This window comes from Dama dama, chromosome 18, assembly GCF_033118175.1.
Source record: "Dama dama isolate Ldn47 chromosome 18, ASM3311817v1, whole genome shotgun sequence".
Classification (NCBI taxonomy): domain Eukaryota; kingdom Metazoa; phylum Chordata; class Mammalia; order Artiodactyla; family Cervidae; genus Dama; species Dama dama.
The window spans coordinates 59,117,192-59,139,846 of record NC_083698.1 but is presented as its reverse complement, the minus strand read 5'-3'; the positions used below and the strand labels follow the sequence as shown (position 1 = coordinate 59,139,846).

General features: G+C 36.4%; 1 protein-coding gene across 1 annotated transcript in view; it reads right to left on the bottom strand.

Moving 5' to 3' along the window:
• Positions 1-3,094: 3,094 nt before the first annotated feature.
• Positions 3,095-22,655, bottom strand: part of DPY19L2 (dpy-19 like 2) — an 84,058-nt gene continuing 64,497 nt past the window's right edge. The window contains exons 18-22 of the mRNA XM_061166534.1: positions 15,059-15,178; positions 13,559-13,733; positions 6,409-6,508; positions 4,978-5,103; positions 3,095-3,245 (exon numbers count right to left, since the gene is read on the bottom strand). Coding sequence (XP_061022517.1) covers positions 3,095-3,245; positions 4,978-5,103; positions 6,409-6,508; positions 13,559-13,733; positions 15,059-15,178 — 672 coding nt within the window. The remainder of the gene's footprint in view (positions 3,246-4,977; positions 5,104-6,408; positions 6,509-13,558; positions 13,734-15,058; positions 15,179-22,655) is intronic.

Sequence of the window (22,655 nt, the reverse complement as noted above, 5' to 3'; positions counted from 1 at the left end):
TGTATTATTCACTGAAGCTGTATATCAGCTTCTGAAAACTTGATGGTGGAGGGAATTGATGAACTTGTGCACAACTCACTTTTATCATGGTTTCAAATAAGTGTGCAAAAATATGACCATAGAAAACTAAGGAAAATGCTTCCTTGCACTGAGGAAAAATCTACCCATTACTCAACAAACAGCATTCATGCATATTTTTCTTCAGATTTCCAAAGAATAAATAATAAAATGTACACAGACAAAAATCTAATAACCTAATTTATATTAAAAAAGTAAGCAGTAGTACAGTATTCTTACTTATTGACACTAAAGAAAAGTAGGACTATTTGCATTAGTATATTTACTGGGAAGGAATGGAGACACAGACGTAAAGAACAGACTTGTGGCCACAGTGGGGGGAGGAGAGAGTGGGATGAATGGAGAAAGTAGCATCGACATATATGCACAGCCATGTGTAACATGGATAGCTGGTGCTAAGTTCCTGTATAATACAGGAAGCCCAGCCAGGCACTCTGTAATGACCTAGCGGGGTGAGAGTTGGGGATGGGAGGGAGCTCAGGAAGGAGGCTCAAGAGGGAGGTGATACACGTACAATTGTGGCTGATTTGCATTGTTGTATGGCAGAAACTATCATAATACTTGTAAAGCTATTTCCCTCCAAGTAAAGAATAAATTTTTTTTATAAGTAGGACTATTTTGAATTCTGAAATGAGACAACACACCAGGTAACACGGTATTACAGAACTGGTTATTGGTGGGTAAGGCAGAAAGAGTAAACGGGCTAACAACTGTCGAGGGCCTGTATGTGCTGTAACACATCATCTCACTAATCCTTAAAATGACTCTGCCAAGTAGGTAGTGTGAGTCTCCTTTATGTGTTAAGAAACTGAAGTTTTCAGAGTCAAGCCACATGGCCAAGAACAGTGCCTGACATACAGTAAGTGTTCAGTAAATGCCTTTTCGATGGATGGCAGGTAATATACCTAGTAAATCAAAGTTACCAGGATTCACACTGAGATTCACCTGGTTACAGAGCCACACTATTTCCTCCATTGCCTTTTGTGTGAGACTACACAGAATTGTTTTAAAATGGTTAACTATCAGTGTAAACATGGTCAGGAAACCGTGATTTCTACCTTCATATCAGAGTGATTTCAATTTCCAAATGTGTTTTAGTAGAGAATGAAGAAAGACAGAAAACACATGCCACGATCTTCAAGGGCTTTTTTAATTTAAAACATATATAGCATGTGAAAATAACATAAATTCATTTTAATACATTTATATGAAATATGTTTTAGTTAATCCAACTCATCCATTTTTGTTGCTAAATTCTAGCAATTTCTTTTAAATGTTGCTTATGAAAATACCATCCAAAATGTGCTGCTTTAATTTCATTAATCTTAGGTGTTGTAGCTCTTTTCTTTATCCCACATTTACACCAAATGAAATATTTGAAAATGCTAAAATAATACTTTCTTAGTGGCTTTGCATCCTGTATTAAAATATTTTATAACTATAAAAGGTGAAAATAATTTTATTGATTCCCTATATATAAATCCATGTAAATATACTTGTACTGCATATTTTATTAACTGATAAAGTTCTTGAAAAATTCTACCAACTTCTTTAGAATAGTTCCTGTGAAAGCATCATCCAAAATATATTTCAATTTTTGTGTTAGGCGTTCTATCTCCTTTACTTCTTTACTTGCCCCATACTTAGATCAAAACAAAGTATCTGAAAATGTGAATATAAATACAATGTTGTATTCTTAGCTGTTCTGTATCTTGTATTAAAATATTTTACAACTATAATAAAAGTTGAAAAATAATTTATTGGTTTTCCTGTATATGTAATTTTCTACCTACTATAAATGAACTAATCTATGGAATTAAGTCATTTTGCTATCTCAAACACAGAGAAGGCCAAAAACAAGGGAATTACAAACATTCCAAGATTATTAAAGTAGATGCACGTTAAAATACTACAGATATGGCATAGGCAACATCTGTCAATCAGAGAGAGTGTTTAACTTTCCACTTGGCAACCATATTTTCCAGATAACTACCACTTTTCAAAGCATTACTGTTGGGTAGGTTTTATACTAGAAGAGATCTATAAAACATTACTGTCCTCATCCAAAACCAAAACTAAACAAGGACCTAAAACATATTATTAAAAAAGATGGTGACTGGGGTAAAAATGACTATGCCCAATGAGCTACAGGACTTCAAGATGAAAATGCCTTTGCTTCTTCAAATTTTATTTGATAAATTTAACTGGGTTTTCTTTTCTGATTATGCTTAAGCCCTAAATTTGGTTGTGTACTATAACAATTTTAATTTACTTGGCTAGTAAAAGAAAAAAAAAAAAACCACTGGATTCTAAAAGACAGATTAATAATCTGTTGAACTTAAATTGAGAACTGATCAGTGGAAAATATCTGGCTGGATAAATAAATTTAAAAAGACTGAAAACATTGCAAAATAAGCTGTTTTGAAAAATACTTAACTTGAAATAATAAAAAAAAAAATAGTTGTTAAAAGCTATTAAAGATCTTTCCTGAGGGCTACTAAAGGCAAAAACAACCTTAATAGACACATGGTTACAAACAAATTTCCTCACAAAAGTAGAGGTTGTGATCAGTAGCAGGATCTTAGGGAAGTGTCATTTCAGAAACTGCATTAGTCTTTTCTAAGTGTTTTAAAGAGTTTGAGTTGGTACATCCTAGAACTAGCGAAAATTAGAAGCAATTCGCCTAGCTGGATACAAAAGGACTTATATATTCTTGATTTATTCAATTTCATTGTTCTTTTACATATACGTTTCTTCTTTAAAACTTTAAGATGAACATTTATTTATGGAACATGAAATGATTTATTCATTTATATGACAAGTTTAATAAGGCTGACATTCAATGGAAAACAATGAAATAATTTACCTTTTAGAAATTAGAAAAACTTTAAATCATTTTTCCTATCTTGTTTTTAAGGGTCCCTTATTAAGGCTTGTGATTTTTATTAATGTAAATAAACTAAATTGATTGTTTTTGTACACCTCTTTGCACCATAGTGTAAAGGGCAGTCTTTTCTCAATTAACCTTTAACACTCTGTACATACTATTCTGAAACACTGTGGTGAAGTACGGCCTTGCATCCTTGAGCAAGACGCTACATAAGGGAGGGTTAGCTGAGTTAGAAGGGTCTTCCACATCCCAAATTTCAAGCATACTGCAACCAGGCCTGAAAAAATAGGCACACATATATATATTAAAAATGCATTCATATCTAGAAGAACTATAATTATAAAATGTCTCAGATTTTTAGAGACTAACATTTAATAAATTAAAAACCTTAGTGCATTTCAAAAAACATGTTTAAAATTTAGAGATATTAATAATAAAATGAAATTATGCTATACTTTATATTCCAGTTAACTAAATAACCAATATATTATTGAATCAAATAATAAGAGCTCAATGTAATTCAGAAACATATATTTAAAAATCCACCTTCAAAGTGAAATATAAATGAATATATGTTCTAAGCAGTACTGCCATCCAAACATAATACCCATTTACAGTAGAATGAGACAAATTGAAGCAAAGTTAATAGTTAATCTAATTCCTGATGAATTACCTACTTCATATTCTTGAACTTAAATTTTGAATTAAATTAGCATGAAAACATATAAAGTCCAAAGCAGGAAAAAGAAGCTCTTCTGCCAGTGTTACTCTCCTCATCTCTTCCCTTTCTGAGTGGACTGAATGAGATATTTCTCACTAGAGAATAACCCTGCACTGGAATCATTACAGGGAAGAAGTCAGACAATATCAGTCTATATTGAGGCATAATTTATGTACAATAAAATTCACTCAGTTTATGTGTAAATTTTCATAAGCATGGGTAAATGTGTATAGGTGTGTGAGCACCATCATAATCATAACACGGAAAATTTCCATCACCTCCACAAGTTCCCTGGTACTCTTTTATAGTCAATCCTCTCCCTGAAACATCAGCCTAGGTAAGTACTTATCTTCCTTCCACACTATAGAGTTGCCTTTTTAGAATACACTAGAAAATACATATTTAGCATATGCTACACACATGGTTACTCAAGTGGTAACATTTTTATCCTTTCTACTTCAACCTTTCTTTCATGCATTTGTGCTTAAAATGCATCTTCCTGGAAGGAAGGACATAAATGGGTTTTGCTTTTGTCTTCACTCTCAATCTCTAGCATTTGATTGGAGTGTTTAGTCCCCACTCACATTTGCAAGTACTCAAATACTTCTTCCTATACATTATTTATTAGATTTTAAAATTAGATACAAAAATTAGCTACTAAAATCTCCAAAATTACCTCTTCAAAAGTCCCATATAGCCAATTCCTAATTATTCATAGGAGAAATGAAAATTCTTAATGTTAAGATTAATACAACTAAGGACTTTTTAAATCGAGGAGACTAAACAAAGGCCTGAAGATATTCATTACACATCTCAGAATTTGATGTATTTTTAGGTATTCAAAATTCAGAAATTTAAAACTGTTAATTAGAAACATTTTCTTATTATGTTCTTCTGAGTTATGTGAAACTTTTCTTATGTGTCTTATAAATCCAATGTAAATCAGCTGTAGTAGCAGAATGCTAGTATCTCACTTTGCTATAAATTCAGATCTGTGTTTTAGATATCTAATAAAAGTTTAAAAAACTTGAAAATTATGGAAAAAAGCTACATTCAGAAGTTAAAATGAAAGAATTAGGATAGCAAAATATACTATCATTTCTGAAATTACATTATGCTTAAATAGTATAATTCCATGCAAGAATTTTAAATAAAATGCCAAGATAACAATTTAATGGAATTAATTTAAAATAAAAAAATTTAAAGCATCAGGACTGCTGTAATGAAGTAAAACATTCACTGCTTTAAAATATACCATATATCATAGAGCATAGGGGGTCATACTCACTTAGTTCTCACAACACACCATGCCTCTTCTAAAATGTAGTAATTTACATGTAACTCCACCAACTTATCTCTCACTTCTTTTGCAGATTTTCGACTATATGCGGAGTAAACTATTTTTGTCCGAGCTCTTTAAATTCAAACAAGTTAAAAAAAACTTTCTAAATAAGTGATAATAGAGTTGACTAGAGAAATTTTGTTACCAAATTAAAACCCCAATGCTTACTGGGTGGAGCACTGATTAACATGACCCCAAACAGCATGAATTATTTGGGGATAGAAATTTCCACATTTTACTTACATTTTACATGTTCTAAAACTTACAGAAATTTGAATTTTGCAGGTAGTGATTATCAGTGTATAAGCCAGTTTAGAGTCTAGAGACAGGTAGCAGTATAATAGTTCAGAATATAAAATTAGCTCTGCATAATTCATAAAATAACTAATCTGGGAGAAATTCAGATAGAGGCTAAATATAGTGAAAATACAGATTTCAGTAGATAATTTCATTTACAGAAGGTCTGAAAGACATATGAGTTGAAGCTGAATATAGTAAATAGAATAATCAGACAGTGGGCATCTACAGTAGTGGTCAGGTAGAGAAAGTACCCTAACAGAAGCTTGAGAGACAGAAAGCTTAGCAAAATATGGTAGACAGATGATTTAGTTCTAAATGGGAATTTTTATAAAATCCTAAATAAATGATCAATTATACATTAGACTTTTCTTAGGAGCTCAAGCATACAGAATGCCCAATCTTCAAAACCAAACATAAAACTTCAAATAATTTAAAATATTACCTTTAACAATAAACCAAAGTCACATTAAAAGGAAAAGATTATCCAATTACTAGGATGATTAAAATAATTTTTAAAAGTCACTTAAGGGAAACAAAACTTTCAGATTTCAGTGGAAACTAGAGTTCCCATAATCAACTAGCAAAAGAGCAAGCCAAATTTTCATAAAAGCATTTAACATAGTGGACTTCATAAACTCTTTTTACCTGTGAAAAAAGGCTAATCATTGGCCACCAGTAAGATCAAGAGTGGTTTCTTAAATCGGGCAGAGGGGCTGTGGAATCTAGAACGGGGGCTGGCAAATGATGGCCATGAGTCAAATCTATTCCCTTCTTGTTACTACTACTTAGGAGTGTCACTGGAACACACACACCCACAGAAACACACAGAGGCTAGTCATAAATGTGATCTATTTTTACTCTGAGCAAAATTCAGTTTTTCTTTTTTCAGTTTTCAGCAATTTATTAAGGTTGCTTTAACAGGTATATGTTGTAATTTCTGAATTGTTATTACTTTTTAACTTTAAAATGAACATGAGGATGAAAGAATGTGTATGTGTATATAAAATTTTTCCCTATTCCTATAAGTCAGTAGAAGTCATCGGTGTGACTGGTTGTAGTATTCTATCAGTTGCCCACCTCAAGTCTGCATCCTCATAATGTGGGTGATTCACAATGGGGTGAAGAGTGGAAAGCTTGACACTTGCCATTGTAGGCATGGCACCAGCAAAAACAGCATCTGGAAAACAAGATTATATTTCTTAACAACATGTTTTAAAGAAAACCAAAGGTTAATCATCTGTAATATTTGAACCCAATTAAGAAAGATGTACGGTGCTTAGTTGCTCAGTCATGTCCAACTCTTTCCGACCCCATGGACTGTAGATACTAGGCTCCTCTGTCCACGGGATTTTTCTGGCAAGAATACCAGAGTAGATTGCCATTTCCTCCTCCAAGGGATCTTCCCAACCCAGGAGTCAAACTCGGGTCTCCTACATCACAGGGAGATTCTTCACCGTCTGAGCCGCCAGGGAAGCCCAGGAATACTGGAGTGGGTAGCCTATCCCTTCTCCAGGGGATCTTCCTGACCCAGGAATCAAACCAGGCTTTCCTGCATTGCAGGCAGATTCTTTACCAGAAGAGCTACCAGGGAAGCCCAAGAAAGACAAAGTACAGTTAAAATAATAATCATTGACAGCATTCTTTTTTTTTTCACTTAATATTTACTGATGGTCTACATAATAATAGCCAACTTTTGTTAAATGTTATCTTGGTGCCATACACTTGGTGATTATACAGCTTAACTTGCACAGCTTTGGGGGTGCATTCTATGTTATTCCTGTTTTGTAGATTAGGAAGCTAAGAGACAGCAAAGCAATGAGCCCAAGATAGCACAGCTAGGAACTATCAGGGCCCACCCTCTTAGCCACTTCACTACAGCACACTGCCCTGTTCAAGCGCTATACTAACAGCACTACAAAGACAGGACTGGGAAGAACTGTAAAATTTCATATCTTGTTCCAATAGTCTAAAGTTCTAGGAACTAGAAGACTTATAAAGGGCAAGTCTCACAGTACATGTTTTAAAGTGAGTTTCGTGGGTTACGAACTGTAATCCTGAGAACTTGCCAGATGAAGGCATTGTTTTCTTCCCTCAGATCCCATTTAAATATTTGTAACTAAGTCTTCTTAGTTTTTGTTTGACTTTATAAATATATACATTTCATCAAACCATTTCATTACGTGTTAGTAGTACTTTCTGGAGTAATACCATGTATAAATCCGTTGCTTTCTGGTTATAACTAGTGATACACCAAAATCTACTGTGTGGCTTCAGTTTTAGTTGTATTTCTTGAGAGACAAAAAGACCAAATGGAAAGAAATAAATATGATTTATTATAATCATATAACAAATGATTATATAATTAGGAAGATCATTATCACTTTTAATCAGCAAAGTAAAACCACCAATAAGAACTAGGCATATTACTCAGATCTACTGGAAATAATTGAATATTTATTTTCAAATATAATTAACCATTCTAAATGTAACTTTGAATGAATTTGTTGTTGCTGTTCAGTCAGTCATGTCCAACTCTTTGCAACCCCATGGACTGCAGAACACCAGCTTCCCTGTCCTTCACCATCTCCCGGAGCTTGCTCAAACTCATGTCCATTGAGTCAGTGATGCCCATCAAACCATCTCATCCTCTGCCATTCCCTTCTCCTCCTGCCTTCAATCTTTCCCATCATCAGGGTCTTTTCCAATGAGTCAGTTCTTCGCATCAGGTGGCAAAAGTATTGAAGCTTCAGCTTTAGCATCAGTCCTTCCAATGAATATTCAGGACGGATTTCCTTCAGGATTGACTGGTTTGATCTTCTGGCCGACACTCAAGAGTCTTCTCCAACATCACAGTTCAAAAGTATCAGTTCTTCGGCACTCAGCTTTCTTTATGGTCTAGCTCCTCACATCCATATATGACTACTGGAAAAACCTTAGCTTTGACTAGACAGACCTTTGTCTGCAAAGTAATGTCTCTGCTTTTTAATATGCTGTCTAGGTCTGTCATAGCTTTTCTTCCAAGGAGCAAGCCTCTTAATTTCATGGCTGCAGTCACCATCTGTAGTGATTTTGGAGCCCAACAAAATAAAGTCTCTCATTGCTTCCATTTTTTCCCCATGTATTTGACATGATTGGATACCATGATCTTCATTTTTTCAATGCTGAGTTTTAAGCCAACTTTTTCACTCTCCTCTTTCACCTTCATCAAGGGGCTTGTTAGTTTCTCTTTGCTTTCTGCCACAAGGGTGGTGTCGTCTGCATATCTGAGGTTATTGATATTTCTTCCAGCAATCTTGATTCCAGCTTGCACTTCATCCGGCCCGGCATTTTGCATGATGTGCTCTACACATAAGTTAAATAAGCAAGGTGACAATATACAGCTTTGACATACTCCTTTCCCAATTTGGAACCAGTCCATTGTTCCATGTCCAGTGCTAACTGTTGCTTCTTGACCTGCATACAGGTTTCTCAGGAGGCAGGTTAGGTGGTTTAGTATTCTCATCTCTTGAAGAATTTTCCATATTTTGTTGTGGTCCACACAGCCAAAGGCTTTATTTAGCATGGTCAATGAAGCAGAAGTAGATGCCTTTCTGGACTTCTGCTTTTTCTATGATCCAATGGATGTTGGCAATTTGATCTCTGGTTCCTCTGTCTTTTCTATATCCAGCTTGAACATCTGGAAGTTCTCGGTTCATGAAGCCTAGTCTGGAGAATTTTGAACATTACTTTGCCAGCAGGTGAGATGAGTGCAATTGCGTAGTACTTTGAGCATTCTATGGCATTGGCTTTCTTTGGGACTGGAATGAAAACTGACCTTTTCCAGTGCTGTAGCCACTGCTGAGTTTTTCAAATTTGCTGGCATATTGAGTGCAGCACTTTCACAGCATCAGCTTTTAGGATTTGAAATAGCTCAACTGGAATTCCATCACCTCCACAAGCTTTGTTTATAGTCATGCTTCCTAAGACTTACTTGACTTTGCATTCCAGGATGTCTGGCTCTAGGCAAGTGATCACACCATCATGGTTATCTGGGTCATTAAATCTTTTTTGTACAGTTCTTCTGTGTATTCTTGCCACCTCCTCTCAATATCTTCTGCTTCTGTTAGGTCCATACCATTTCTGTCCTTTACTGTCCGCATCTTTGCATTAAATGTTCCCTTGGTATCTCTAATTTTCTTGAAGAGATCTCTAGTCTTTTCCATTCTATTGTTTTCCTCTGTTTCTTTGCATTGTTCACTTAGGAAGGCTTTCTTATCTATCCTGGCTATTCTTTGGAACTCTGCATTCAAATGGGTATATCTTTCCTTTTTTCCTTTGCCTTTCACTTCTCTTTTTTTCTCAGCTATTTGTAAGGCCTCCTCAGCGAACCATTTTGTCTTTTTGCATTTCTTTTTCTTGGGCATGGTTTTAATAACCACCTCCTGTACAATGTTATGAAACTCTGTCCAGAGTGCTTCAGGAACTCTATCAGATCTAATCCCTTGAATCCATTTGTCACATCCACTGCATAATTGTAGGGATTTGATTTAGGTCATACCTGAATGGCCTAGTGGTTTTCCCTGCTTTCTTCAATTTAAGTCTGAATTTGGCAATAAGGAGTTCATGATCTGAGCCACAGTCAGCTCTTGGTCTTGTTTTTCTGAGTGTACAGAGCTTCTCCATCTTCAGCTGCAAAGACTATAATCAATCTGATTTCAGTACCGGCCATCTGGTGATGTCCATGTGTAGAGTTGTTTCTTTTGTGTTGCAAGAGGGTGTTTGCTATGTTGGAAGACGGTGTATGTATTCTCTTGGCAAAACTCTATTAGCCTTTGCCCTGCTTTATTTTGTTCTCCAAGGCCAAATTTGCCTGTTATTCCAGGTATCTCTTGACTTTCTACTTTTGCATTCCAGTCTCCTGTGATGAAAAGGATATCTTTTTTGGTTTTAGTTCTAGAAGGTCTTGTAGGTCTTCACAGATCATTCAACTTCAGCTTCCTTGGCATTAGTGGTTGGTGCATAGACTTAGATTACTGTGATACTGAATGGTTTGCTTTGGAAACAAACAGAGATCATTCTGTTGTTTTTGAGACTATACCGCACTACTGCATTTTGGACTCTTTTGTTGACTATGAGGGCTATTACATTTCTTCTAAGGGATTTATATCTCTTCATACGCCTTAAATTTAAAAAATATATAAGTAAACTGAAGTAAACATATTTTTATTACTGTAAGATTTAATAATTAATGATGAAAAGCTCTTAGACAAGAGTAGTAGTTCTCAGTCAGGAGTAATTTTGTTCCTGGCAACTTCTGGAGACATTTTTGGTTACCACACTGTTAAGGGAGAGGTAATACTGGTATCCGATTGGTAGAAGAAAGGAATGCTGCTAATACTGCTAAATATTGTTCTGCCAGTGTAAAGGGTAGCCCTGAATATCAAAGTTGAGAAACTCTGGGCTAGAGCGACTCAAGCTCAGGACCAGGGTCATCCAAAAGAAACTAGGGAAGCCTGTCCAGCAAGAACTGGAACCCTGGAGAAGAAACCGTCTATGAAACAGAGGGAAAGGGAGAAATACTCCTTAGCTGCTTCTTTCCTCTTGGGAGTAAGGCTTCAAACATGAGCATGACAGGGAAACCACAGGATCTTCTCTATAATATATTTAAATCTCTAATTAGCCTACTGCATGTATTAGAAAAAAGTATCCCTTCTGATCTGACAAAACCTCACTAATACATGACTTGTGAGCGGACCACAAGCTGGATTACAGTTCCCACTTGTCCTCTCAACTGAGCACCTCTGTGCTGTGTACAAACTACGCAAAGCCACATGGTAGACCTGAATGTAAGCTTTAGTCTCACCTTCTATAGCATCTCAGGCTTCTTTTAATAAAACAGGTGGTAACCATGAGAGAACTCATAAGACAGAGACGAGAGAAATTGATAGGATCAAAGCAGAGGCAAAAATGAGGTAGGAGTTTGTGGGAACTGTTTTAGAAGGATAAGTTGCTAAACATGGGCTTTTTTTTGCCAAAAACCCAAGACAAACACTGGATAAAAGATGCAAGCAAACATGAAAAGAATAGATACCTTTTAAAGCTTTGGAAAAACAGGTGTAAGTGGTGAGGGGTGAGAGAGAGTAAAGGCAGTAACTACCTTGTACCTTATAGGGAAAAAATAAAATATTAATTCAAAAATTCTGATTTAACTAGCCTGGAAGCTCTAAGACTCAGAGTCTAAGTGATGAGGCATTGTCATCTACACTCTTTGAAAGCCACAGACCAAACATCTGAGTTGAAGTTTATAAGAGTTTACCTTAACGATAGCTAGTTAGTAAAATGATGACTACCAAATAAGAGGAAGTGGCTCAAAGAGTCACAGGATAAATTTAAATAAATCATAGTGAAGAAATTAACCCAGAAAAAAACTGTCTTGAACCGGACTATAGAGTAGTTGGAGAAAACAGCATAGAATATGTTCATTCTCTGAAAAGGTATTTAAAAATGAAGTAAATATCAATCTGCTTGAGGTGGTCTTAGATAAAAGACTGTTAGAAAAAGTAAAAGAATTTTTTATACTATTTAAAAGTAGCATGTATAATCATCTTTTTGAGACAAGTTAGTGAAAAAAACCCAAAAGTCCAAGATTTTAACCCTTTTGTATGTGATTGGTTTTATAGACATGGAGCAGAGGGTATGCACTGACGGAAGTAATGGGAGGGGTGTTGTTAACCTCCCCACAGTCAAGACTGGTTTCTCCAGTGGCCTGTTACACGGTGTGAAAGTTTGTCATTAAAGATTTTTTACTTTGAGCTGTCACTGTTATGATTAAAATACAATAATAATCTCAGAGTTATAGCATATAACTTGTGAACAATCATTAACTCTAAATACCAATTAACATTCTTTTTGACAGATATCCAGGAGGGGTTTAAAGAGGACACAACATTTCTTTTTGGAAATTTGTCTTGGTGAACACTGCAGTTAACACACTAAAAATGTGTGAAGGTATGAATGCATGTTTTTTTAAATTGTATATATCAGTTCAGTTCAGTCGCTTAGTCGTGTCCAACTCTTTGCGACTCCATTAATCGCAGCACGCCAGGCCTCCCTGTCCATCACCAACTCTTGGAGTCTACCCAAACCCATGCCCATCGAGTTGGTGATGCCATCCAGCCATCTCATCCTCTGTCATCCCCTTCTCCTTCTGCCCCCAATCCCTCTCATCATCAGGGTCTTTTTCAATGAGTCAACTCTTTGCATGAGGTGACCAAAGTACTGGAGTTTCAGCTTCAGCATCAGTCCTTCCAATGAACACCCAGGACTGATCTCCTTTAGGATGGACTGGTTGGATCTACTTGCAGTCCAAGGGACTCTCAAGAGTCTTCTGCAACACCATAGTTCAAAAACAACAATTCTTCGGCACTCAGCTTTCTTCATAGTCCAACTCTCACATCCATACATGACCACTGGAAAAACCATAGCCTTGACTAGATGGACCTTTGTTGGCAAAGTAATGTCTCTGCTTTTTAATATGCTATCTAGGTTGGTCATAACTTTCCTTCCAAGGAGTAAGCGTCTTTTAATTTCATGGCTGCAATCACCATCTGCAGCGATTTTGGAGCCCCCAAAAATAAATTCTGACACTGTTTCCACTGTCTCCCCATCTATTTCCCATGAGGTGATGGGACCAGATGCCATGATCTTAGTTTTCTGAATGTTAAGCTTTAAGCCAACTTTTTCACTCTCCTCTTTCACTTTTATCAAGAGGCTTTTTAGTTCCTCTTCACTTTCTGCCATAAGGGTGGTGTCATCTGCATATCTGAGGTTATTGACATTTCTCCTGGCAATCTTGATTCCAGCTTGTGTTTCTTCCAGCCCAGCATTTCTCATGATGTACTCTGCATATAAATAAGCAGGGTGACAATATACAGCCTTGAAGTACTCCTTTTCCTGTTTGGAACCAGTCTGTTGTTCCATATCCAGTTCTAACTGTTGCTTCCTGACTTGCATACAGGTTTCTCAAGAGGCAGGTCAGGTGGTCTGGTATTCCCATCTCTTTCAGAATTTTCCACAGTTTATTGTGATCCACACAGTTGAAGGCTTTGGCATAGTCATAACTGTATATATACACACAAATATATGTGAAATGACAACTATACAACATATACAAACATATAACAACACATAATGTGTGTGAGTGTATGTGTGTGTGCTAGCTATACATATAATCAAAACAGCTACATACCCGGCCTGGTATTGTATTTGATCCACTGTATCAATTCTTCCTGGGGCAAATTATTAAATTCTCCTATTATGCTCCATTGATTATGGAGGTTTGCATAACCTTGTATTGACATTACTGTTACAAGACTGAGGATAAGAGGCATAAAACGAACTCTGCAAAAAAGCCAGCCAAAAAGCTGAAATGAAAGAAACCATTTATTTATAATTCTTATATGAACAGTGCTATTGGGTCAATAATATATTCTCACCTTTCTACCAAAACCAAGATGGATTACCATTTGATACTAATAATATACAGAATATAATAATTATCTATTGTTTAAAACCAGCAAATATTTTAGAATTATATAATCCAGTTAAAATGGAGTTTACTTTCCTCTTGAAAGAATTAAACAAGAAATACCTGATCCTTCCAGTACAGATTTACAACCAGGAGTTAAGGTTCAGTTCAGTTCAGTTCAGTTTAGTTGCTCAGTCATGTCCGACTCTTTGTGACCCCATGAATCGCAGCACGCCAGGCCTCCCAGTCCATCACCAACTCCCGGAGTCTACTCAAACCCATGTCCATTGAGTCAGTGATGCCATCCAGCCATCTCATCCTCTGTTGTCCCCTTCTCCTCCTGCCCCCAATCCCTCCCAGCATCAGGGTCTTTTCCAATGAGTCAACTCTTCGCATAAGATGGCCAAAGTACTGGAGTTTCAGCTTCAGCATCAGGAGTTAAGGTTAGCAAATCATAATTCTGACATATCCCCGAACTAAAATCCTGTAATATCTGGATGTCTTTTATGGACATCTTGAATATCTAGGGAAACACCATTAGTACTGACAATTTTTATACTCTCAGGAATTTAAGTATTATGATATTCTAAGGCAAAACATTTTTAATCAAAACCAAGTAAGGGGTCTCCAGAAGTAACTTGGTCCCAAAATTCTAGCTACTTTATCTAGCTGTCTTGCATATGAGCTACAGTAACAGAACCCTAGAAATTGATAATTTTTCCACCGATTATCCAAGCCCAACAGGAAAATACTACAGCAATTGCACTGCATCTTCTCTAGTACCACAAGAGCACTTGAGGATAGTTCTGATGGGCTGTGAAGCTGTTACACTGACCTGAATTTCAAAAACTAAATTAGTGAGAATACTAATAGAGGGTAAAGTCACAGAATTATCAGCTAAAATCTAGGAATAAATTTCAAAGCTACTTGAATTTGCTTTTCTTATGCTATAATGGCACCCCACTCCAGTACTCTTGCCTGGAAAATCCCATGGAAGGAGGAGCCTGGTAGGCTACAGTCCATGGGGTCGCGAAGAGTCGGACACGACTGAGCGACTTCACTATCACTATGCTATAATGAATCACAAACTAGTACTTTAAATCACTTAAGATAAAAAAACACTGAGTGCTTTTACGTTTTAAATTAGTGAGCAAAACCATGATTAACTACATTGTAGTTGCTATAGTGTTATAGAGTAGTTATAAAAGAATGAAACCTTACCCGCCGAGAACATATCAGGGAAGCCATAACACACATGTGAGGTGTCAAAAAGAGTTTCAGCCTCATAATTAAAATGGCAAGGGAAGTAAATGCAAGCAACTGCAATGTGTGAAAAATTAGCTATAAAAACACAAAACAAAATTAATTTTCACTTTATATTTTAAAATTAGTATATGTTCAACAAAGTATATTAAAACTATTGTTATTCACTAGGACAAGGATCTTTTACCTCAGTAATACATCTATTAATATTCCTTCAACAAAGATTTATCAAATGCCTGCTATATGCCAGGTACTGTTCTGAGTGCTTTGGATACGGTAGGGTGCTAAAACAACACTGAGCAATTCCTGTCCTCATGAGACTCACATTTTAGTACATTTAGTCAGGAGAGACAGAAAACTGAATAGACGTATCAAATAACAAAACCTATTAAACAGTCTTTCAGAAAGTGGTAAGTATAATGGAAAAGGAAGAAGAGCTGAAAAGGAGACTGAAGTGCAGGGTGTGGGGTGAGGTCACAGGCAGAAGCTGCGAGTGTACTTAGCATCATCAGACTGGAACTCCTCAAATAGGTGGTATTTGAGCAAGGACCTATACCAGGTGAGAAAGGGAGTCACAGAGACTTAAAAATATGGGATGCTTCACAAATTTGTGATATTCAGTCAGCAACAAAAATCATAACACAATCTAGATTATTTTAGAAGTAGTGGAATTGTATAAATATTTGTACTAATCAGTAGGACACCCCATTTTGATTAAGATGGAGTTTCACTGAGCTAAGTTTTCAAACAAAACTTTTCTAATAGACATATTCATAAAATATCAAACTCTTCAGTACATAAATGGACAAAGAATTAATACAAGTAAAAGTAACTAAATATTCATATTCTAAACCACTAATATTAAAACAAGGGAAATAGTAAAAATAATGTTTTCATCTATAAAATTGACAAATATTAAATTGAGTATTAGAGAATATGGCATGAAACCACACACTGTAATAATCAGTATATTTCTGTAATTTAGCAATATTTATCAAGATCCTAGAAAAGAGCCAAACTTGGATAGGGTCTAGCCATGATCCTAGAACCAAACCAACCTAAATTTTGGTTCTAGGTATTTAAGGGAATAATCAAAACATAAAAATACTTGTACAAAGATGGTAACTGAAGTGAATTTTTCACACCAGAAATAGAAACAAACTAAATAAACAATGTAGAAGACTAAGTAAATTACAGCATTTTCACATGTGAAAAGTAAAGTGTTAGTTCCTCAGCTGTGTCTGACTCTTTGCAACCCCAGGTACTGTAGCCCCCCCAGGCTCCTCTGTCCATGGGATTCTCCAGGCAAGAAAACTGCAGTGGGTTTCCATTCTCTTCTCCAGGGGATCTTCCCAAGGCAGTAATCAAAGCCAGGTCTCCTGCATTTCCTGCATTGTAGGCAGATTCTTTATCATCTGAGCTACCAGAGAAGCTCCATTATCACACGTATATAGACATTAATATATTGGAAGACTATTTAATGGTGTGGAACAGTTTTCAAAAACAAAGATCATGTCATATGGTCCCATTACTTCATAGCAAATATATGGGGAAAAAATGGAAACAGTGACAGACTTTATTTTTGGGGGCTCCAAAACTCACTGCAGATGGTGACTGCAGCCATGAAATTAAAAGACGCTTGCTCCTTGCAAAAAAAGCCATGGCAAACCTAGACAGCATATTCAAAAGCATAGCCATCACTTTGCCAACAAAGGTCCATATATATAGTTAAAGCTATGGTTTTTCCAGTAATCATGTACAGATGTGACAGTTGGACCATAAAGAAGGTCAAATGCTGAAGAATTGATGTTTTTCAACTGTGGTGCTGAAGAAGATGCTGAGAGTCCCTTGGACAGCAAGGAGATCAAACCAGTCAATCCTAAAGGAAATCAATCCTGAATATTCCTTGGAAGGAATGATGCTGAAGCTTCAGTGACCACCTGACACGAAGAGCCGACTCACTAGAAAAGACACCGATACTAGGAAAGATTGAAGGCAGGAGGACAAGAGGATAACAAGAGTATGAGATGGTTGCATGGCATCACCAACATGATGGACATGAGTTGAGCAAACTCTGGAAGATGGTGAAGGATAGGGAAGTCTGGCACACTGCAGTCCACAGGATTGCAGAGTCTGACACGATTTAGCAACTGAACCAAAGTGTTCAGAATATAAAATTCTATATTTACAAAATAATATTAATTGTGTGAAAACCATTTATGTGTGTGTATAATATATATATGCACAGGGGGAAAGGCTATAAGAGAGTATACCTAAAAAGTTTACAGAGATTATTTCTGAATGGTAATTTTTCTGATTTTTCAAATTTTAAAAATGTGCTATTCTTATAATCAGAAACATATAATTGATATTTCAAACAGAATGGCATATGACTCAGCAATCCCACTGCTGGGCATACACAGAAATGAAAGAGACACATGTACCTCAACGTTCATCGCAGCCTGTTTACAATAGCCAGGACATGGAAGCAACCTAGCTGTCCATGGACAGAGGTTCGTGACATTGTACAGGAGACAGCAATCAAGACCATCCCCAGAAAAAGAAATGCAAAAAAGTAAAACAGCTGTCTGAGGAGGCCTTACAAATAGTTGTGAACAAAGAGAAGCGAAAAGCAAAGGAGAAAAGGAAAGATATTCCCATTTGAATGCAGAGTTCAAGAGAATAGCAAGGAGAGATGAGAAAGCCTTCCTCAATGATCAGTGCAAAGAAATAGAGGAAAACGATAGAATGGGAAGGACTGGAGATCTCTTCGAGAAAATCTGAGATACCAAGGGAACATTTCATGCAAAGATGGGCTCAATAAAGGACAGAAATGGTACGGACCAAACAGAAGCAGAAGCTATTAAGAAGAGGTGGCAAGAATACACAGAAGAACTATACAAAAAAGATCTTCACGACCCAGATAATCATGATGGTGTAATCACTCACACTCACCCAGAGCCAGACATTCTGGAATGTGAAGTCAAGTGGGCCTTAGGAAGCATCACTACGAACAAAGCTAGTGGAGGTGGTGGAATTCCAGTTGAGCTATTTGAAATCCTAAAAGAAAGTGCTGCACTCAATATGTCAGCAAATCTGGAAAACTCAGCAGTGGCCACAGGACTGGAAAATGTCAGTCTTCATTCCAATCCCAAAGAGAGGCAATGCCAAAGAATGCTCAAAGTCCCGCCAATTGCACTCATCTCACATGCTAGTAAGGTAATGTTCAAAATTCCCCAAGCCAGGCTTCAGCAATACGTGAACTGTTAACTTCCAGATGTTCGAGCTGGTTTTGGAAAAGGCAAAGGAACCAGAGATCAAATTTCCAACATCCACTGGGTTATCGAAAAAGCAAGAGAGTTCCAGAAAAAACATTTATTTCTGCTTTATTGACTATGCCAAAGCCTTTGACTGTGTGGATCACAATAAACTGTGGACAATTCTGAAGGAGATGGGCATACCAGACCACCTGACCTGCCTCTTGAGAAATCTATATGCAGGTCAGGAAGCAACAGTTAGAAATGGACATGGAACAACAGACTGGTTCCAAACAGGAAAAGGAGTACATCAAGGCTGTATATTGTCACCCTGCTTATTTAACTTATATGCAGAGTACATCATGAAAAATGCTGGGCTGGAGGAAGCACAAGCTGGAATCAAGACTGCCGAGAGTAATATCAATAACCTCAGATATGAAGATGACACCACCCTTATGGCAGAATGTGAAGAAGAACTAAAGAGCCTTTTGATGAAAGTGGAAGAGAAGAGGGAAAAAGTTGGCTTAAAGCTTAAAATTCAGAAAACTAAAATCATGGCATCCGGTCCCATCACTTCATGGCAAATAGATGGGGAAACAGTGGAAATAGTGGCAGACTATTTTTCTGGGCTCTAAAATCACTGCAGATGGTGATTGTAGCCATGAAATTAAGACGCTTACTCCTTGGAAGGAAAGTTATGATCAACTTAGCATATTAAAAAGCAGAGACATTCCTTTGTCCACAAAGGTCCATCTAGTCATGGCTGATTCATGTGAATGTATGGCAAAAACCACCACAATGTTGTAAAGTAATTAGCCTCCAATTAAAATAAAAATAAACAGAATCACAAAAATTGTACTTAAAGCTATTTTTTTCATTTTTAAAATGATGTTTAAAATGCAATCTTTAATTTTTAAAAATAATTCTTGAACCCAAGTTTGGAATATGGAACATTTATTTCAAAATCAACCCTTCATTTTCCTTTAGTCAGACTCACCCTTGGACAAAATCTGAATCATGTTCTGGAGAAAGAAAAGAAACCTACACATTTCACACCCGAATATGTCCTTTTTTGGAGGGCCACTAAATCACAGATTGGTAGATTATGTGAGCTATCTACTTTAATCAACTACCCAAAACAGGGATCACTTCTATAAATCTATGAACAGAATACTCACCATTTCCAGAATAGGAATATGCCATAGGAGTACCTATTACAAAGATAGATGCTGTATATATGTGAGAAAATCTTTTCTAAAACTGAACTAATGTTTTCCTGTAACTTCCACACCTACTGGTGCATCTCAGTTCTCGATTATCTAAAAACTATAATTATGATTTTGCATTATTAACTTATACTTTCTCTCCAAACTATTCAACAATATAGTTCTAATAATCTGTGAATACAGAAGTGTACAGATTCCCAAAATATATTACTTAATACCAGTTTCTCAAAAGAAGTAATTCCTCCCCCAAATTCTGTATCACTTCACTTTTTCAACTGAATAGCTCCAAATAAGTTGTATGTTATGACATATGCCTTCGGCTGTATGTCATATAAAGCCCTTTGGTTATAACAGAAAAACTTTGTTTATAATATAAAACACAAAATAAAATGGACAAATATGAAGCATCTAATATAAAGTAATCACATAATATAATAAACTAGGGACTAGACAAAAATGAAGGCTGATGCATAATACTGACTGTCATGCTCAAAATGAGGTATGAGTAGGTCAAAAGAATATTCAGGAGTTAATTCTAAATGTTACCTCTCCCTAGCCTATCTTTTCACAAGTTCTTCACAGTATTACTATATTCTGGAACCAAATAGTTTCTAAATCTCTTTCTTTTTCTTTCCTGTGAATTACTATGTATTCCTTCACTAATTTCTAAGCTCATAACATAGAAAGTTGGCTAAAAGAAACTAATTTGATGGAATAAATAAAACACAAGTACATTAAATTATGAGTAAAAAAATCACAATAGACTCCATTAATCTAACAAACTTTAATAATATCATGACAGTAGGGAGGTAACCCAGGGGTTCATTTAGTGAGTTGAGATTTGCAGACTGTCCCTGCTTCAGAGGGTTGGCACAAAGCAAGGAACTCAGAACTTACTCCCTGGTGAAAAAATCATCCTAAGGAATTCTCACCTAATTTTGAAACAAGCTGGAATGTACAACCTTTTGTTATCATATCACATTCAGAATTTTGTCAAGGTTTGTGCCTCTCATACCCTGTCATCCCTAAGGTGAAAACAGTTCCATCCCAAACCAAAGAGATTATCAAGTGTGGATTACAAGTGGAAGTAGGATTAGGTTCCAGGAAGACACAAGACTTCACATTGGTACTGCCCAGAAAGCTATCATCTCCTTCTATGAGATCTACTATTTTTAGAAATTTACATCTCTTATCTGCTTATGTATCAGGAGTTTAACATACCCACTTCGGTTTAAAAAATTAGAGATTTTCTGGTTATTCAGAAGCGTGTTATTTAGCCTCCATATGTTTGAAGTTTTAACAATTTTTTCCCTGTAATTGAGATCTAATCTTACTGCACTGTGGTCAGAAAAGATGACTGGAATGATTTCAATTTTTTTGAATTTTCCAAGACCAGATTTATGGCCCAGGATGTGATCTATTCTGGAGAATGTTCCGTGTGCACTTGAGAAAAAGGTGAAGTTGATTGTTTTGGGGTGAAATGTCCTATAGATATCAATTAGGTCTAGCTGGTCCATTGTGTCATTTAAGGTTTGTGTTTCCTTGTTAATTTTCTGTTTAGTTGATCTATCCATAGTTGTGAGTGGGGTATTAAAGTCTCCCACTATTATTGTGTTACTATTAATTTCCTCTTTCATACTCGTTAGCGTTTGCCGTACATATTGCGGTGCTCCTATGTTGGGTGCATATATATTTATAATTGTTATATCTTCTTTTTTGATTGATCCTTTGATCACTATGTAGTGTCCTTCTTTGTCTCTTTTCACTTCCTTTATTTGAAAGTCTATTTTATCTGATATGAGTATTGCGACTCCTGCTTTCTTTTGGTCTCCGTTTGCATGAAATATTTTTTTCCAGCCCTTCACTTTTAGTCTGTATGTGTCTCTTGCTTTGAGGTGGGTCTCTTGTAGACAGCATATATAGGGGTCTTGTTTTTGTATCCATTCAGCCAATCTTTGTCTTTTGGTTGGGGCATTCAACCCATTTACATTTAGGGTAATTATTGATAGGTGTGGTCCCGTTGCCATTTACTTTGTTGTTTTGGGTTCACGTTTATACAACCTTTCTGCATTTCCTGTCTAGAGAAGATCCTTTAGCATTTGTTGAAAAGCTGGTTTGGTGGTGCTGAATTCTCTCAGCTTTTGCTTATCTGTAAAGCTTTTGAATTCTCCTTCATATCTGAATGAGATCCTTGCTGGATACAGTAATCTAGGTTGTAGGTTATTCTCTTTCATTACTTTCAGTACCGTCCTGCCATTCCCTTCTGGCCTGGAGGGTTTCTATTGATAGATCAGCTGTTATCCTTATGGGAATCCCTTTGTGTGTTATTTGTTGTTTTTCCCTTGCTGCTTTTAATATTTGTTCTTTGTGTTTGATCTTTGTTAATTTGATTAATATGTGTCTTGGGTGTTTCGCCTTGGGTTTATCCTGTTTGGGACTCTCTGGGTTTCTTGGATTTGGGTGGCTATTTCCTTCCCCATTTTAGGGAAGTTTTCAGCTATTATCTCCTCGAGTATTTTCTCATGGCCTTTCTTTTTGTCTTCTTCTTCTGGAACTCCTATGATTCGAATGTTGGGGCGTTTCACAGTGTCCCAGAGGTCCCTGAGGTTGTCCTCATCATATGACCCACCAATCCCACTTCTGGGCATACACACTGAGGAAACCAGATCTGAAAGAGACACGTGCACCCCAATGTTCATCGCAGCACTGTTTATAATAGCCAGGACATGGAAGCAACCTAGATGCCCATCAGCAGATGAATGGATAAGGAAGCTGTGGTACATATACACCATGGAATATTACTCAGCCATTAAAAAGAATTCATTTGAACCAGTCCTAATGAGATGGATGAAGCTGGAGCCCCTTATACAGAGTGAAGTAAGCCAGAAAGATAAAGAACATTACAGCATACTGACACATGTATATGGAATTTAGAAAGGTGATAACGATAACCCTATATGCAGAACAGAAAAAGAGACACAGAAATACAGAACAGACTTTTGAACTTTGTGGGAGAATGTGAGGGTGGGATATTTCAAAAGAACAGCATGTATACTATCTATGGTGAAACAG